At 48.3% G+C, this 12,036-nt stretch overlaps 2 protein-coding genes across 3 annotated transcripts in view; one reads left to right on the top strand and one right to left on the bottom strand.

Moving 5' to 3' along the window:
• Window positions 1-12,036, bottom strand: part of CHST11 (carbohydrate sulfotransferase 11) — a gene marked incomplete at both ends in the record, with an annotated part of 282,436 nt that overhangs the window by 133,102 nt on the left and 137,298 nt on the right. The window lies entirely within an intron of this gene.
• LOC307059948 (cytochrome b-c1 complex subunit 10-like) lies at window positions 3,448-3,729 on the top strand (the record flags this gene model as incomplete). The annotated part of the gene is made up of 1 exon (XM_079714230.1): window positions 3,448-3,729. One exon carries the CDS (start codon window positions 3,448-3,450, stop codon window positions 3,727-3,729), a length of 282 nt encoding a protein of 93 aa, XP_079570356.1.

Below are 12,036 nucleotides of genomic sequence, written 5' to 3'. Positions count from 1 at the left end.
TCTTCATAACAAGCCAAAGAGGTAGGGATTGCTGTTCTCCCCATTTTACAGATAAAGAAACTGAGGTGCCCAGAGATTAGGGAAATGACCCAAGGTTACTCTGCCAGCAAGTATGGATTTGAACCCAGGAAGCCTGATTCCAAGAACCCCAGTTTTAACTGCTATACTGTGTGGCCTCTTCAGCTAAAATTAAATAAATTATTTTCCACTCGGAGACACTTGACCAAGATCACACTGCTAGTAAGCAGAAAGAGAGAAATTTAAGCTTAGGACTTCGGGCTCTGAATTCCATTCTCTTCCCGTTAAACTTCACTGCTTGAGATCCGCTGTGCCTGGTATTTAGAGGCAGTGGGGGGATGGGACTGGGGTGGGGGGACGGGAGAGGGTGACATCTAAAAATGTCATTTGGAGGTAAAGGCTGAAGTGGGGTGGGGGAGCATAGAGGGTCTACCTTGGGTGCCTCCTTCCTGTTTCCTGACAAAGTGAGGTCAGGAACAGCCCAAACCGCGAGGAGAACAAACTCAGACTGCGGCCACCCAAGGCAGCCCAGCTGAGCTGCTCACCCAGCATATCCCCTTCACCCCAGGAACTCGGCACCCAGAAAGGACGAGGCCTTTTAAAGGCATCACAGTGGTCTTCGCTTCCAGGGTCCCCGTTCAAAGTCACATTTTCTTCCTCCAAGTTGAGCCAGTTATGAACATTCAGTGCATCCCGAGGACCCGAGAGGCTGCCCATCCATCTAGCCCACCATGGGACTGAAGCTCCCTGCCCCTGACAAGCACCCTGTGCAGCACAAACATAGCATCTGTTTTCTAAGTTTCCAGAAAGCAACAGCGTGCCAGGCTCCACGAAAGGTAGGGACCTCTTCTGGGCCTCTGTCTCTGAAATCCATGCAGACTCTGAACCACCTGTCCTTGGGCATCTAATACATGGACAGCTGCTTCTTCTAGAAGCCCCCAGGGAGCGGACTGTCCTCTCAGGAGCCCTCTCCAGTTAACACTGCTGCAGACCACCTGGGACCCTGTTAAAATGCAGGTTTTCATTCAGCAGGCTGGGGTGGGAGCCAAGGCATTTCTAACAAGCTCCTAAGTGATGCCAAGGCTGGTGGTCCCCGGACCTGTCTTTGAGTAGGAAAAAGCCAGAGCAAGTGGTTCTCAAACTGGGTTGCACACTGGAGTCAACTGGGAGCTTTTAAAAAAGTACCGACACCCCAGAAATTCTGATTTAGTGGGTTGAATGTGTGGATGTTTTAAAATTTCCTTTTTTGATTCTGAAGTGCAGCCAAAACAGAGACCCTCTGCTCTAGAAGATGGAGTTCCCTTTTAACAGGTAGAAGACGAGCCAGTTACATGGAGCCCTGCCTTCCAAGTGATCTGAACTTCAACTTGCTCATGTGTCCCCAGGATCATTTCCTCCTTTCTGGCTTTTGTCCCTGAATAACAATAACAGCAAACAGTGAACACCTATGTCGGCCTCATTCTGTGGATTCAAATTTAATCCTCACAAGAACCCTATGAGGTAGATGCTAGTATGTATTATCCTCACTTTACAGGTGAAAAACCTGAGGCACAGAGAAGGTAAGAAGCTTCCCCAAGTCACAGTTGGCAGGCGGTGGCTCTGGGGTTCCAGCTGGTTCTAAGGCCCGTGCTCTTAACCACAGCTAGACATGCCCCTTTCTCTCAGAATTTTTCCCCAAATACTGGGACAGGATGTGAGGCCTGGATCCAAGCAAGCAGTGAGCTGGCCGAGCTCTCCAGAGCCAAGCCCTGCATTGGCGAGACGCAGTTACAGCTGTGGACGTATCTGTGGACATCCTGTAGGGCACAGGCTGGAGATGGAACTGTCACAGGCAGAGCCGTTTCTCCAAGAGTCCAAACGACTGCCAGAACTGTATGCTGGCCATTTGTGGCTTTCAACCCCTGACAGAAGACAAAGGGGAGGAAACATTGCAACAGGCCATTTCAGGCAGCAGCGGAGTCTGCCTGGGCGTCCCACCCCTGGGGCACGTTCCAGCTTCCTTCCAGAGCAGCTCCGCACCTGCCAAGGCTGGAGCACGGCCAACCTGGCAGTGTCCTCTGGCACGGTCATGTAGACACTGAACAGCAGACTATCAGCTGGAGACACTGGAGCCGCAGACTTTTCTAGAAGTCAGGATCTACCATCAAACCGGTTTTCACGCATCCCTGGGCTGCCGGTCCTCACCAGAGGGGCATGGATGGGGTGCCCGCCCAGGAGGGACGGTGCTCCAGTCCCCTGATAGTCAGGACGTCCTCTCCCCTTAGCTGGTGTTTATGTGGGGGAGGGCAGGACCCGATGGTCCTCTGTGTGTCCCCTCTCCTGTGTCTTTGCTCAATCGGGGTGACGAAGGCTACACAAACACAGGAGCACATACGGTGCACACTCTCCCACATGCACACGCCTCGTCTAACTTCCTGGTCCATCTACGCTCCTCCAGCATCGAGTACAAAACTCAAATAGAACTTTGTTTTGTGACGGTCAGTTTACTGGCCTGAGTTGCCCACTAGAGGATGAACGAATAGAGGGCAAGGACTCCCTGGTCTTAAGTGCCCCAGCATCTAGCACAGCGCTATACACACAGCAGGTGTCACTGGTTGCACTGCGCCACCCCTCCCCTGCCCAATCCATGTGCTGAAATCCTAGCCCCGGTACCTCAGAAGGTGGCCTTATTTGGAAAGAGGGTCACTATAGATGTAATTAGTTAAGATGAACTCCTACTAGAGCAGGTGGGCCCTGATCCACTCCATTTGGAGTCCCTATAAAACAGAGAGATTTGGACACAGACACACACACACACAGGGAGAACGTCACATGAAAACAAAGGCAGAGACTGGGGTGATGCTTCTACGAGCAAGGAAAGCCAAAGAACAGCAGCAACCTGCCAGAAGCTAGATAAGGGGCATGGAACAGATTCTTCCTCGGGCTCTCAGAAGGAACCAACCCTGCCAACACCTTGATCTCAGACCCGCAGCTTCCAGAAATGGGAAACGATACATTTTCGTGGTTTAAGCCGCCCAGTGTGTGGTCCTCTGTTAACGGCAGCCGTAGGAGATGAATACGGTAGGTGTATAGTAAGGGAGGGAAGGAAAGATGGCGTCCAGGAAGTTCAGTCCCATTTCATTCAATGCAGTCTTACTGGGCTCCTACTTGTGCCACCTGCTCTGGAAGAAGGAGGGAAGGAGGGAGGAGGGGAGGGAAGAAGGGAACAGGGCTGAATGTGGGCTGTGTACTGAGGGAGGGCGAGGTCTGGATTAGGCAGTCCCCTCCCCGACCCTCCCCCCATTCCTTCTGAGTCTGTGACTCACTTTCTCCAGTTCTTTCAAGCATCCAATTCCCTGCACCTGTTCTCTCCACGCTCCCCACACTGTCACACGCCAGTCTCAAGACAGAATCTTATAAAACCGCAGCTGAGAAGTTAGCACAGCAGTGATGCGGAGCAGGTTCCTGGGCCGTCGCCACCGCGAGCCGGCCAGAAGCTGGATTCCCACGGTGGGTGTGTGGGGCGCCACGGGCGCTGTGGGACTGGTGTGGGCCACCAGCTGGCGGCTGATTCTGGACTGGGTGCCCTACAACAATGGCAAGTTTAAGAAGGACAATTCATTAAACCGACGCCCCTCAGACGCCTCTGGAATCTGGTGGTGCTGCCTACTTCCATCCACATCTGAAACAGCCCATGCTCTTGGGATGGAGCTCGAGGAAATACACAGTTAGACTTTCTACGTTTGTGAAAACAGCTTTGGTGTGTGAATGCACACAGCATTAAACCTCTCTCTGAAAAACTAACAAACAAAACCCAAGTTGAGGTGTAAATGACCAGTGTCTTTCTAAGTGTCAGCCCTTCCATGGTCCTTGCACTTGGACTTTTGGAAGGATGTTTTTCAGGAGAAACATCAGGCTTAGCCTGGAGTGGAGACGTCCTCTTCAGACCAAGGGCCTACTGGGCCCCAGCAAGCCTCCCGCCTTGATGGTTGGCTGCCTCGGCGTCTCTGGGGGGCACAAAGCCCTGGTCGCCTCCTCAGCATGATCTCCACACACCGGGCTTGCTCAAGGCCCAGGGACAGGTGATTCGCTCAGTGCCAAGCACCTACTGAGCTCCTTTTCTGTGGCTGGCTGGAGTAGCCACAGGGTACCAAGACGAATGATGCAGACCTTGCCCTCAAGAGGCTCAAAGCCTAGTTAGATCATCTCAAACACATAAGATAAGTGTCACGAACAAGGGAAACATGGGCATGGGGGTGAGGATAGACTTGCACTGTCCAGTGTGACTGTCACCAGCCACGTGTAGCCATTGAGCATGGGACATATGGCCAGCCCAAAGTGAGATGTGCTGTGTCAAATACACAGGACTTCAAAGACTCAGTACAAAAACAAGAGTGTAAAATATCTTAATATTTTTATCGATTACATGTAGCAATGATCATACTTTGGTTATACTGGGTTAAATAAAGTATATTATTAAAATGAATTTCACCTGGTTTTTGTTCTACTTTTTAAAATGTGGCTGCTGGAAAATTTCGAGTAACATATACAAGTCACATTACATTGTGAGTAGGCAGCGCCATTCTAGAAGGACATTTAACCTGAGTTTGAAGGGGGGTGGGGGGGAATCAGGGGGAACTTCCTGGAGGAGTTGTCATCTGAGCTAATATGAATTTAAAAAAACAGCATCGACTGAGCAGCTTGCCACATGCCCGGAACTTGCTATATATATATTCTAATTTAATCCTTAATAACTGAACAGTTAGTATTTTATTCCTACTTTATAAACAAGGTCTGAAGGGTTTGAAGAGGTTCAGCTGTTGGCCCCAGAGTTCACAGTAATTCGTGGTGGAGGCAGGGTGGAAACCCTGCTCCCCACCAGACCTGCAGGTCAAGAGGGAGGCCGGATGGGGGGAAGCTGATGACCACCCCACCCCATCCCCCCACCCCGTCTTTCCTACAGAGAATTTGAGAGCAAGCCGGGGCTTTGTCTCAGCTCTACCCATTCTAACAAGGTTAAAATCCAGTTGGCTGAGAAGCTCCCCGAGTTGTATAATTTACAGAAAAATCAAATTATGTAGAGACCTCTTATAATTGAGGGTAATTTAGGAAATAACTTTCCAAAAATGGCAGATCTTACAGCTGTGTTACCATTTGGAAATTGCTGAGGTTGTTTTGTCACTTGAATGCCCTCCTCTCATTGAAATATGCCAGATTATATCCACACAGCCTGACACAGAAAAGCCCCATTAGAGCACCGAGCTATCCAGATTTGAATATACTGGGTCAAATTAGGCTTCCAGAAACAGAACAACTGCCTATAAAAACAGCCTGAATGAAATGTGGACCAATCGATGAAATCAATGGCCTCGCATTAACATGGCCCAGAGATGGTCTTATTTAACAACTAGTAATGAGGCACTTAGCTACGTGCTGTGGGTACGACAGACACAACCACAGGAGACCTTTAAAACTTAACAGCTGAATCTGCCCATTTTCCAGGATGTGGGTTGACTGTACACAAACACATACACATACACACACACACACACACACACAGGCACTCATGGCCTTAAAAATCAGCACAGCAAGCTTCCCTATAACTCACATAACATAAATCAAAATTTTTAGGTAGTGCTCATGATGAATAGCTAGTAGCTTCCAGGCAAGAGGAAATCATCTTTTATTATTATTCAACAAAATAATCTTATTATTATTCCAAGTGCACACCTGCCAAATGTCTGAGCCTGCAGGACAGGGACCAAGCATGGTCCCAGACCCCCTAAGAGAAGTCCCAGGTGACCTAACTCAACCCAGATCACTGACGGCTACTGACTATCACCAACTCTGCCCTGGGCACCATCCTAGGTGCTTTTCATACACGATTTTGAATCTCACAAACCTGCAAGACTGGTATCATGTTCCTATTTTACAGATAAGGAAATCGAGGCTTGGAGAGGTTAACTAATTGCCCCTGGGCTGGGATCCCTCCTTTCCTTCCAGCATCCAATCACCTCTTTCAACCCGAATTGCGTCTGACTCTAGATTCGCCATCTGTCCAGGCTTGACTGGAAATCCGACCAGGGCACCTTCCCTGGTTCAAGAATAATGAAGCCACTGGCCACAGTGGAAAAGGCGGCCCATTGTCCCCGGGTACTGCAATGGGCTCTGCTCATCTATTGTAATTTGCAATTAATAATGAAGCATTCTCCCAAGTGCTGTATGTAAGATCAAGCTGATGTAATATTTCATCTTTGCCAGCCAGCTGCCGTTCTGCTAGGCTGACAGTAAGTAATATCTTTGCATAAGGAGCCGGTCCACAACTAAATCAATTAATCCCTCTTCGGCTGGTAGACAGCTGTTGGGTCAATGCAAGATAATTAAAGGGACTCGTCATTTACCAGGTGGTTGGTAATGAAGGGAGTAATTGACCAGAGTTGGGGGCTGTACAATGTCTGCTCTCTCTTGCCTTCCCCAGTGGACACGGCCATTCAGCATTGTTCTTCCTGAATGATTCTCAAGGCAGAGAGCCCTTTCTCTCTTTCATGCTTATTTGTGAGACTGAAGCTGATCCTTCAGAAGCGCCCACCTGATGTCTGGCTTGGAACAAGTCTAGGTTCTCCTTCTTATGGGATCAAGAGCTAAGTGGCTCAAGTTTCGTTTACACAGGGCTCCACCCAATATTGTGCCCCAAAGGGCTCCGCTTTTTGGATTTGTTCACATAACGAGTCTCCAACATTCAGGGCATTGACGCAACAACCCTCCGTCCCATGCAGCACAGGAAGGAATGTGGTCTCCGTGTCCTCGTGGATGAGGCTGAGTACAAATAATTTACGCGAGCCTTCATACAGAAAGACAGTAGAAAAGATAGAGAGCAACCTCGATGCACATGCTTTGAGTTGCTTTTCATGTTGTGGGTTATGCAAGAATCAAAGAATCGAAGATTTTAAAACTGGAGGGGCCCTTACAGAATCTCCAACCCAGTGCTTCTGAGCTCTGGTTGCCCATCAGAATCACCTAGGGACTCTGAAAAATACTGACACCCCAGCCCTATCCCAGACCAACAAATAAAATCAGAATTTCTGGGGGTCTGGGCATGGGTCATTTTTTCAAAGCTCCTGAGTGCAGGAGGTGTTGAGAAGCACGGGTCCAGTCCAACCCCTTCATGTTACAGATGAGGAGGCTGCGGCCAGGAGGGGCCAGACCTCCTTAGAGAAGCCCCGGAGTTAACAAGCAGCCAAGTGAGAAGAAGCAGCTGGTTTGTAAGGTGCACACCATCTCCAGGGGGCTCCTTGGGACCACCAACCTGCCAGTGGCTGAAGACTAAACCCTCCAGAAGGACGAATGAGCCTTATCCAGCTGGGACCAACCTGCCTTTCCTACCTTCTCTCCAATCAGCTTCCAACATGTTCTTTCATGCCAGCTACAAACCCCTCACCATTCTCTGAAGGTGCCATGGACCGTCCCACCTGTGCACCTCACTCCTGCTGTTCCTTCGCTCTGGGAGGCTGTTCCCTCTTCTCTGTCCGGTGGAGTCTGATGTGTCCTCAGAGACCTGGCTCAAATGCCATCTCCTCTAGAAAGCCTCGCACTGTGCCCTGTGCCTCAAAGGGTTAACTGCTCACTCCTGATCCTCCCATAACCTTTCAGAATGCTCCGACCACACGGCACTTGTCATGTTCTATTACCTACATGCCTCTCTTCCCCACGTCTTTTTTCTCTGTTTATCCTATGAACATCTGTAGACAAAACGAATCTTGGCAAGCCTTGCTCAGAAAACTATTTAGGTTGGAGCTAGAAGAGTTTCCCACCCTCCCTTGGACAATTCAAGCTTTTTTCAATCTAAAACTTAATCAAAGACCCCAACTTCCAAATGTCACCAAGCTGTGCTATCCTACAGCAGAGTTCTTGGGGGTGACTCCTGCTTAGTCTGGCTCCAGCCAGGAGACGAAGGCCTCTCCAAAAATATCATGTTCAGTGAGAAAAAAAAAATCCACAATTGTTTATTGGACATCTACTGTGCATTCCATACCATTCCATGAGCCTTGGCTCCTGCCTTTGGGAATTTTACAACTATCCTGAGCACGTCCCAGATCTCAGCTTGAGTCACCATGAAAAAGAACCTCAAGGGAGCATTTTTTCCCCTGGGAAAGATAACGGGATAGGCTCTTTCCCTCCCACTATCTGGCCAGGTCAGACGGACCCGGCACTACCATTTAGGGACTGTGGGATCTCAGCAAGTTGCTCAGTCCTTCTGGGCTTCAGTTAACTTATCTGAAAAATGGGGCTCTCAGATTTTAGGATTGTTGTGAAGATTCCATTAGATACGTGTGGTAAACACCTAGAAGAGTCACTGACGTGTATTATACATTCAATGAACAGTAACTTTCTTCCTTTCTTTCTCCCTTCCTTCTTTCCTTCCTACCTCCCTTCTCTCCCTCTCTCCATCCTTCCTCCTCGAGCCTACCTTATGGAGAAGTAAGTTTACTTTTAACACATTGAAGATTGCACCAATAAAGATCCAATTTTATTATTATAATAAAATGTTGACTGGTCAAATTATTGTATTGACTGGTCCTCAGAGGCCCCTAGGAAGGCCTGCACGCCACTGGTGCATGAGTGAAGACCTCCTAGACTCAGCACTTAGAGGAGTTCCTGGTCAGCCCCTGGGCTGAGTATCTGTATTCTCAGAACGCGGTAATCACAGAGCAAGTATAAACGCTAAAGAAAGAACCAGGCAGGGCAGGGCCGAACCACATGAGTGATGCTGGGAAGATTTCAGGGAACCCACGAGAGGACCGGGAGGTGGGCGAGGCAGGACAAGCTGTCTCACCCTCGCTGGCATTTTAGGGGCAATTATGCCCTATTAATGGCTGACGGCATAGCTCTGCCCTGCAGTCTGAGCTGAGCCGGGCGGCCCGCAGATGTGCTCGGCCCACAAATATGCAGCTGGCAACTCTTGAACTTTCGGTGACTTGACGCCAGCTGATCTGATCAGCAATTACGTTTTATTTTGGGGCCAGGAAGACAGCAGAGAACCAGGAAAATTATAAGACATCAGAGTGCAGTTTTTCTAAGAATATCAACTACAAACTTTTTTTTCACCAATCGTTGTTTTAATGGTTAGGGGTTTGTGAGGCACTAAAATAAGAAAACCTTGGACACTAAAATCAGATTATAGCCAGTTTTCCTAAGGGAGCTTTTAAGACTCTGTCCAGTGAAAATCTGGATAAGATTTTTTTTTTCTCTCTCTCTTTTTTTTTTTTGTATGGGGTAACTCCTGCCAAGAGAACTTTGCTGGTGACAGTGAATACAGCATGGAGATAAATGCATCTGGAGTCCATCCTGGATTTGAATCTTTCCCCTGCTTCTTACAAGCTATGTGACAAGCTCCTCAGCCTGAGTTCTCCCATACCTAAAATGGGGGTGCACTACCTAGCGTGGGGCTTAATACCAGCACCCCACGAGATGTTTGTAGGCATCTAGATAGCATCTGGCCTACGGTACCAGTACCTGCTAACTAAGATGGTGCTTCCCGCCATTATGTTGGTTTTCTTATCATCTAAAATAAACAGTTCCTATTTTCACCATCATGTATCAAACCCAAATCACCAGTCAACATAAAATGGGGAAACGTCATCTCCAGGAGCAGTTGGGTTTCTAGCAATTACAGGGCTTGTCATCTGCCTCTGTGATAACATCAATCCAGGCTTAGCAGCTTCCACAGCTTGGCTGGTAGGGGAACACGAGAAACCACAACCAAGCCCCAACGGATGCAATGTTTGCTAATGTCTCAGGGACACAAAACCCTACTCAACCCAACAGAAGCTCCTGCACCCTTCTCTCCTCTGAGCTCCCCGGCCCACGGCAGCCCCAAAGGTCACCAAGACGGTTTCTCTGAGAAGCGCCACGGACGGAACGTGCATGGGAAGAGAACATAATTGCAGCTTGTAAAGGAAACCAGCCTAAGAAAAAACATCCCGGGACAACATCCCGAGGAAACGGGGAGATCCTCCTGCAGGGACATTTTCCTGGTTACCAGCAAAAGGGGCCAGGCAGCTTGCCCATGAGTGCTTGATGGAGGCTGATGACTCACCCACCTAGGCTCTCACAAATGTCTCCCAGAGCTGCCTCTCCAGCCCCATCTTCCCTGCCGGGTGCTAGGCTTCTAAGTGAGCATCTGAACCCAACACCACCGGATGGAAGGGATGAGCTCTACCCAGGAAGCTTCTCTCTCCTCTGATTGGTTTACAAATGGACCAAGCACGGTCCCCCTCACCAGGTAACCCACTCAAGTCAGCTCTAGGGTAACAAGGAGAACCAGACATGGAAGGCTAACCACACACAGGCCCTTGCTCAGCCTTCTGTGGCCAGTGCCTGGCACCGTGCTACACATAGTGGGCACTCATAAGAGTGCGTGAAGAAATGAATGAGTGAATGTATGAGTGAATCTGGGAATGAGCAAACTCCATAAAAGGCACTGAGCAAGGTACATCTTCTCATGGAAGGCTGCAAGGCAGGAATTGTCAGCACCGTGTTATAAAGGAGAAAGGCAGTTTCAGAGGGGTTACATGTCTTGTGCTCATTCACACAGCTGATAAATGAGGAGACCAGGCTTCGAACCCAGGTCTGTAAAATCAAGGTTTCCACGAGTGAAGCCATTCTCATGACCATGGTGATGATGGATCATGTTTACATAGCCCCTGACACATCAGAATTATTTCATCCTCCCAACGTTCCAGAGAGATGGGAAAGCTGACCCCTACAGAGGACTCATCATGTATGTATGCAAGGTTGCACAGCCAGCTGGAGGTGAAGTAGGAATTTAAACTTGGACTTTCATTCTTTCAATCACAGATATTTGGGGCCACCCACTACAGGGACACAATAGTGACAGGTGCAGACACAGTCCATGGACTTCCTGTCCACAGGGGCATCTACTTCAGAAACAGCTCCTCCCATGACACCCATATGCTGCCCATAAAATTTCCTCAGGAAAGCAGGAGCACTTCAATGGTTTGGTTTTGAAGTAGAAAATGATCTGAGAACAGAGGACATCAACTAAAAGAGAGGGATGCTTTGCATCTCAATAGCATGTGTTGTTTTCAACATGGCGTACCAGAAATCCTCTTCCCTAAGACCAATGTGTGAACAGGCTGGGAGACTGGCCTGTAATAATCAGATTATTTGGGCACCAAACAAAACCCAAATACAAAATAACCAACAAGGAACTACTGTATATAGCACAGGGAACTATACTCGATATCTTATAATAATCTATAATGGAAGAGAATGTAAAAAAAAGAATGTGTGTATATGTATATATATATATATATATATATATATATATATATATGTATAACTGAATCACTTTACGGTATTCCTCAAACTAACACAACATTGTAAATCAACTATACTTCAATAAAAATTAAAAACAAAACAAAACAAAATACAAATTCCCTGCTGCGTTACCAGAGAACCCAGTAAAGGAGGCCTCAGGCAATCTGAGTTTGCAATTACCTGGCGAATCTGGCCCCATCACACTGAGCTCCAAAGTGGTGGGCTGATAAGGGAGTGAACTAACATGGTTAGGCCACCCATTTCGCACAAATTCAGGAGTGCATTTTTCCAGACGGGAGTACGGGTGAAAGACAGGATAGAGATGTGGAATCAGAAAGTTCTCAGGCTCATCCCTTTGCAAGGCTTCTGAGAATTCATCCGTTTTGGGGACGCAAGCAGTTTCTTCCTCTAACAAGCACCTTGGTCCCCAGAAATATTAAATCAAGCATTTGATACAAAATAAAGCTCAAAGATTACAGCCAAAGCAGTACATTTTCCCCCCTTTCTCCCCAGCTGTCAAAGGTCAGCTAATGGGCCACTAGTTGTTCATTCGCCAGTTCTTGGCATCACAAGCTAATTCATATTCCCGCAAAAGGACCAGCCTTGGAGTCTCCACGTCAAGACCGACACATACCAACAAGGCCATCACCGTGGCAACCAGGCCTCCTCCCTTCGCTCCTAGCTTTCCATGGAGGGCAC

The sequence above is a fragment of the Hyperoodon ampullatus genome (assembly GCF_949752795.1).
Source record: "Hyperoodon ampullatus genome assembly, chromosome: 11".
NCBI classification, from domain to species: domain Eukaryota; kingdom Metazoa; phylum Chordata; class Mammalia; order Artiodactyla; family Ziphiidae; genus Hyperoodon; species Hyperoodon ampullatus.
This window is presented reverse-complemented; position numbering and strand designations above follow the sequence as displayed.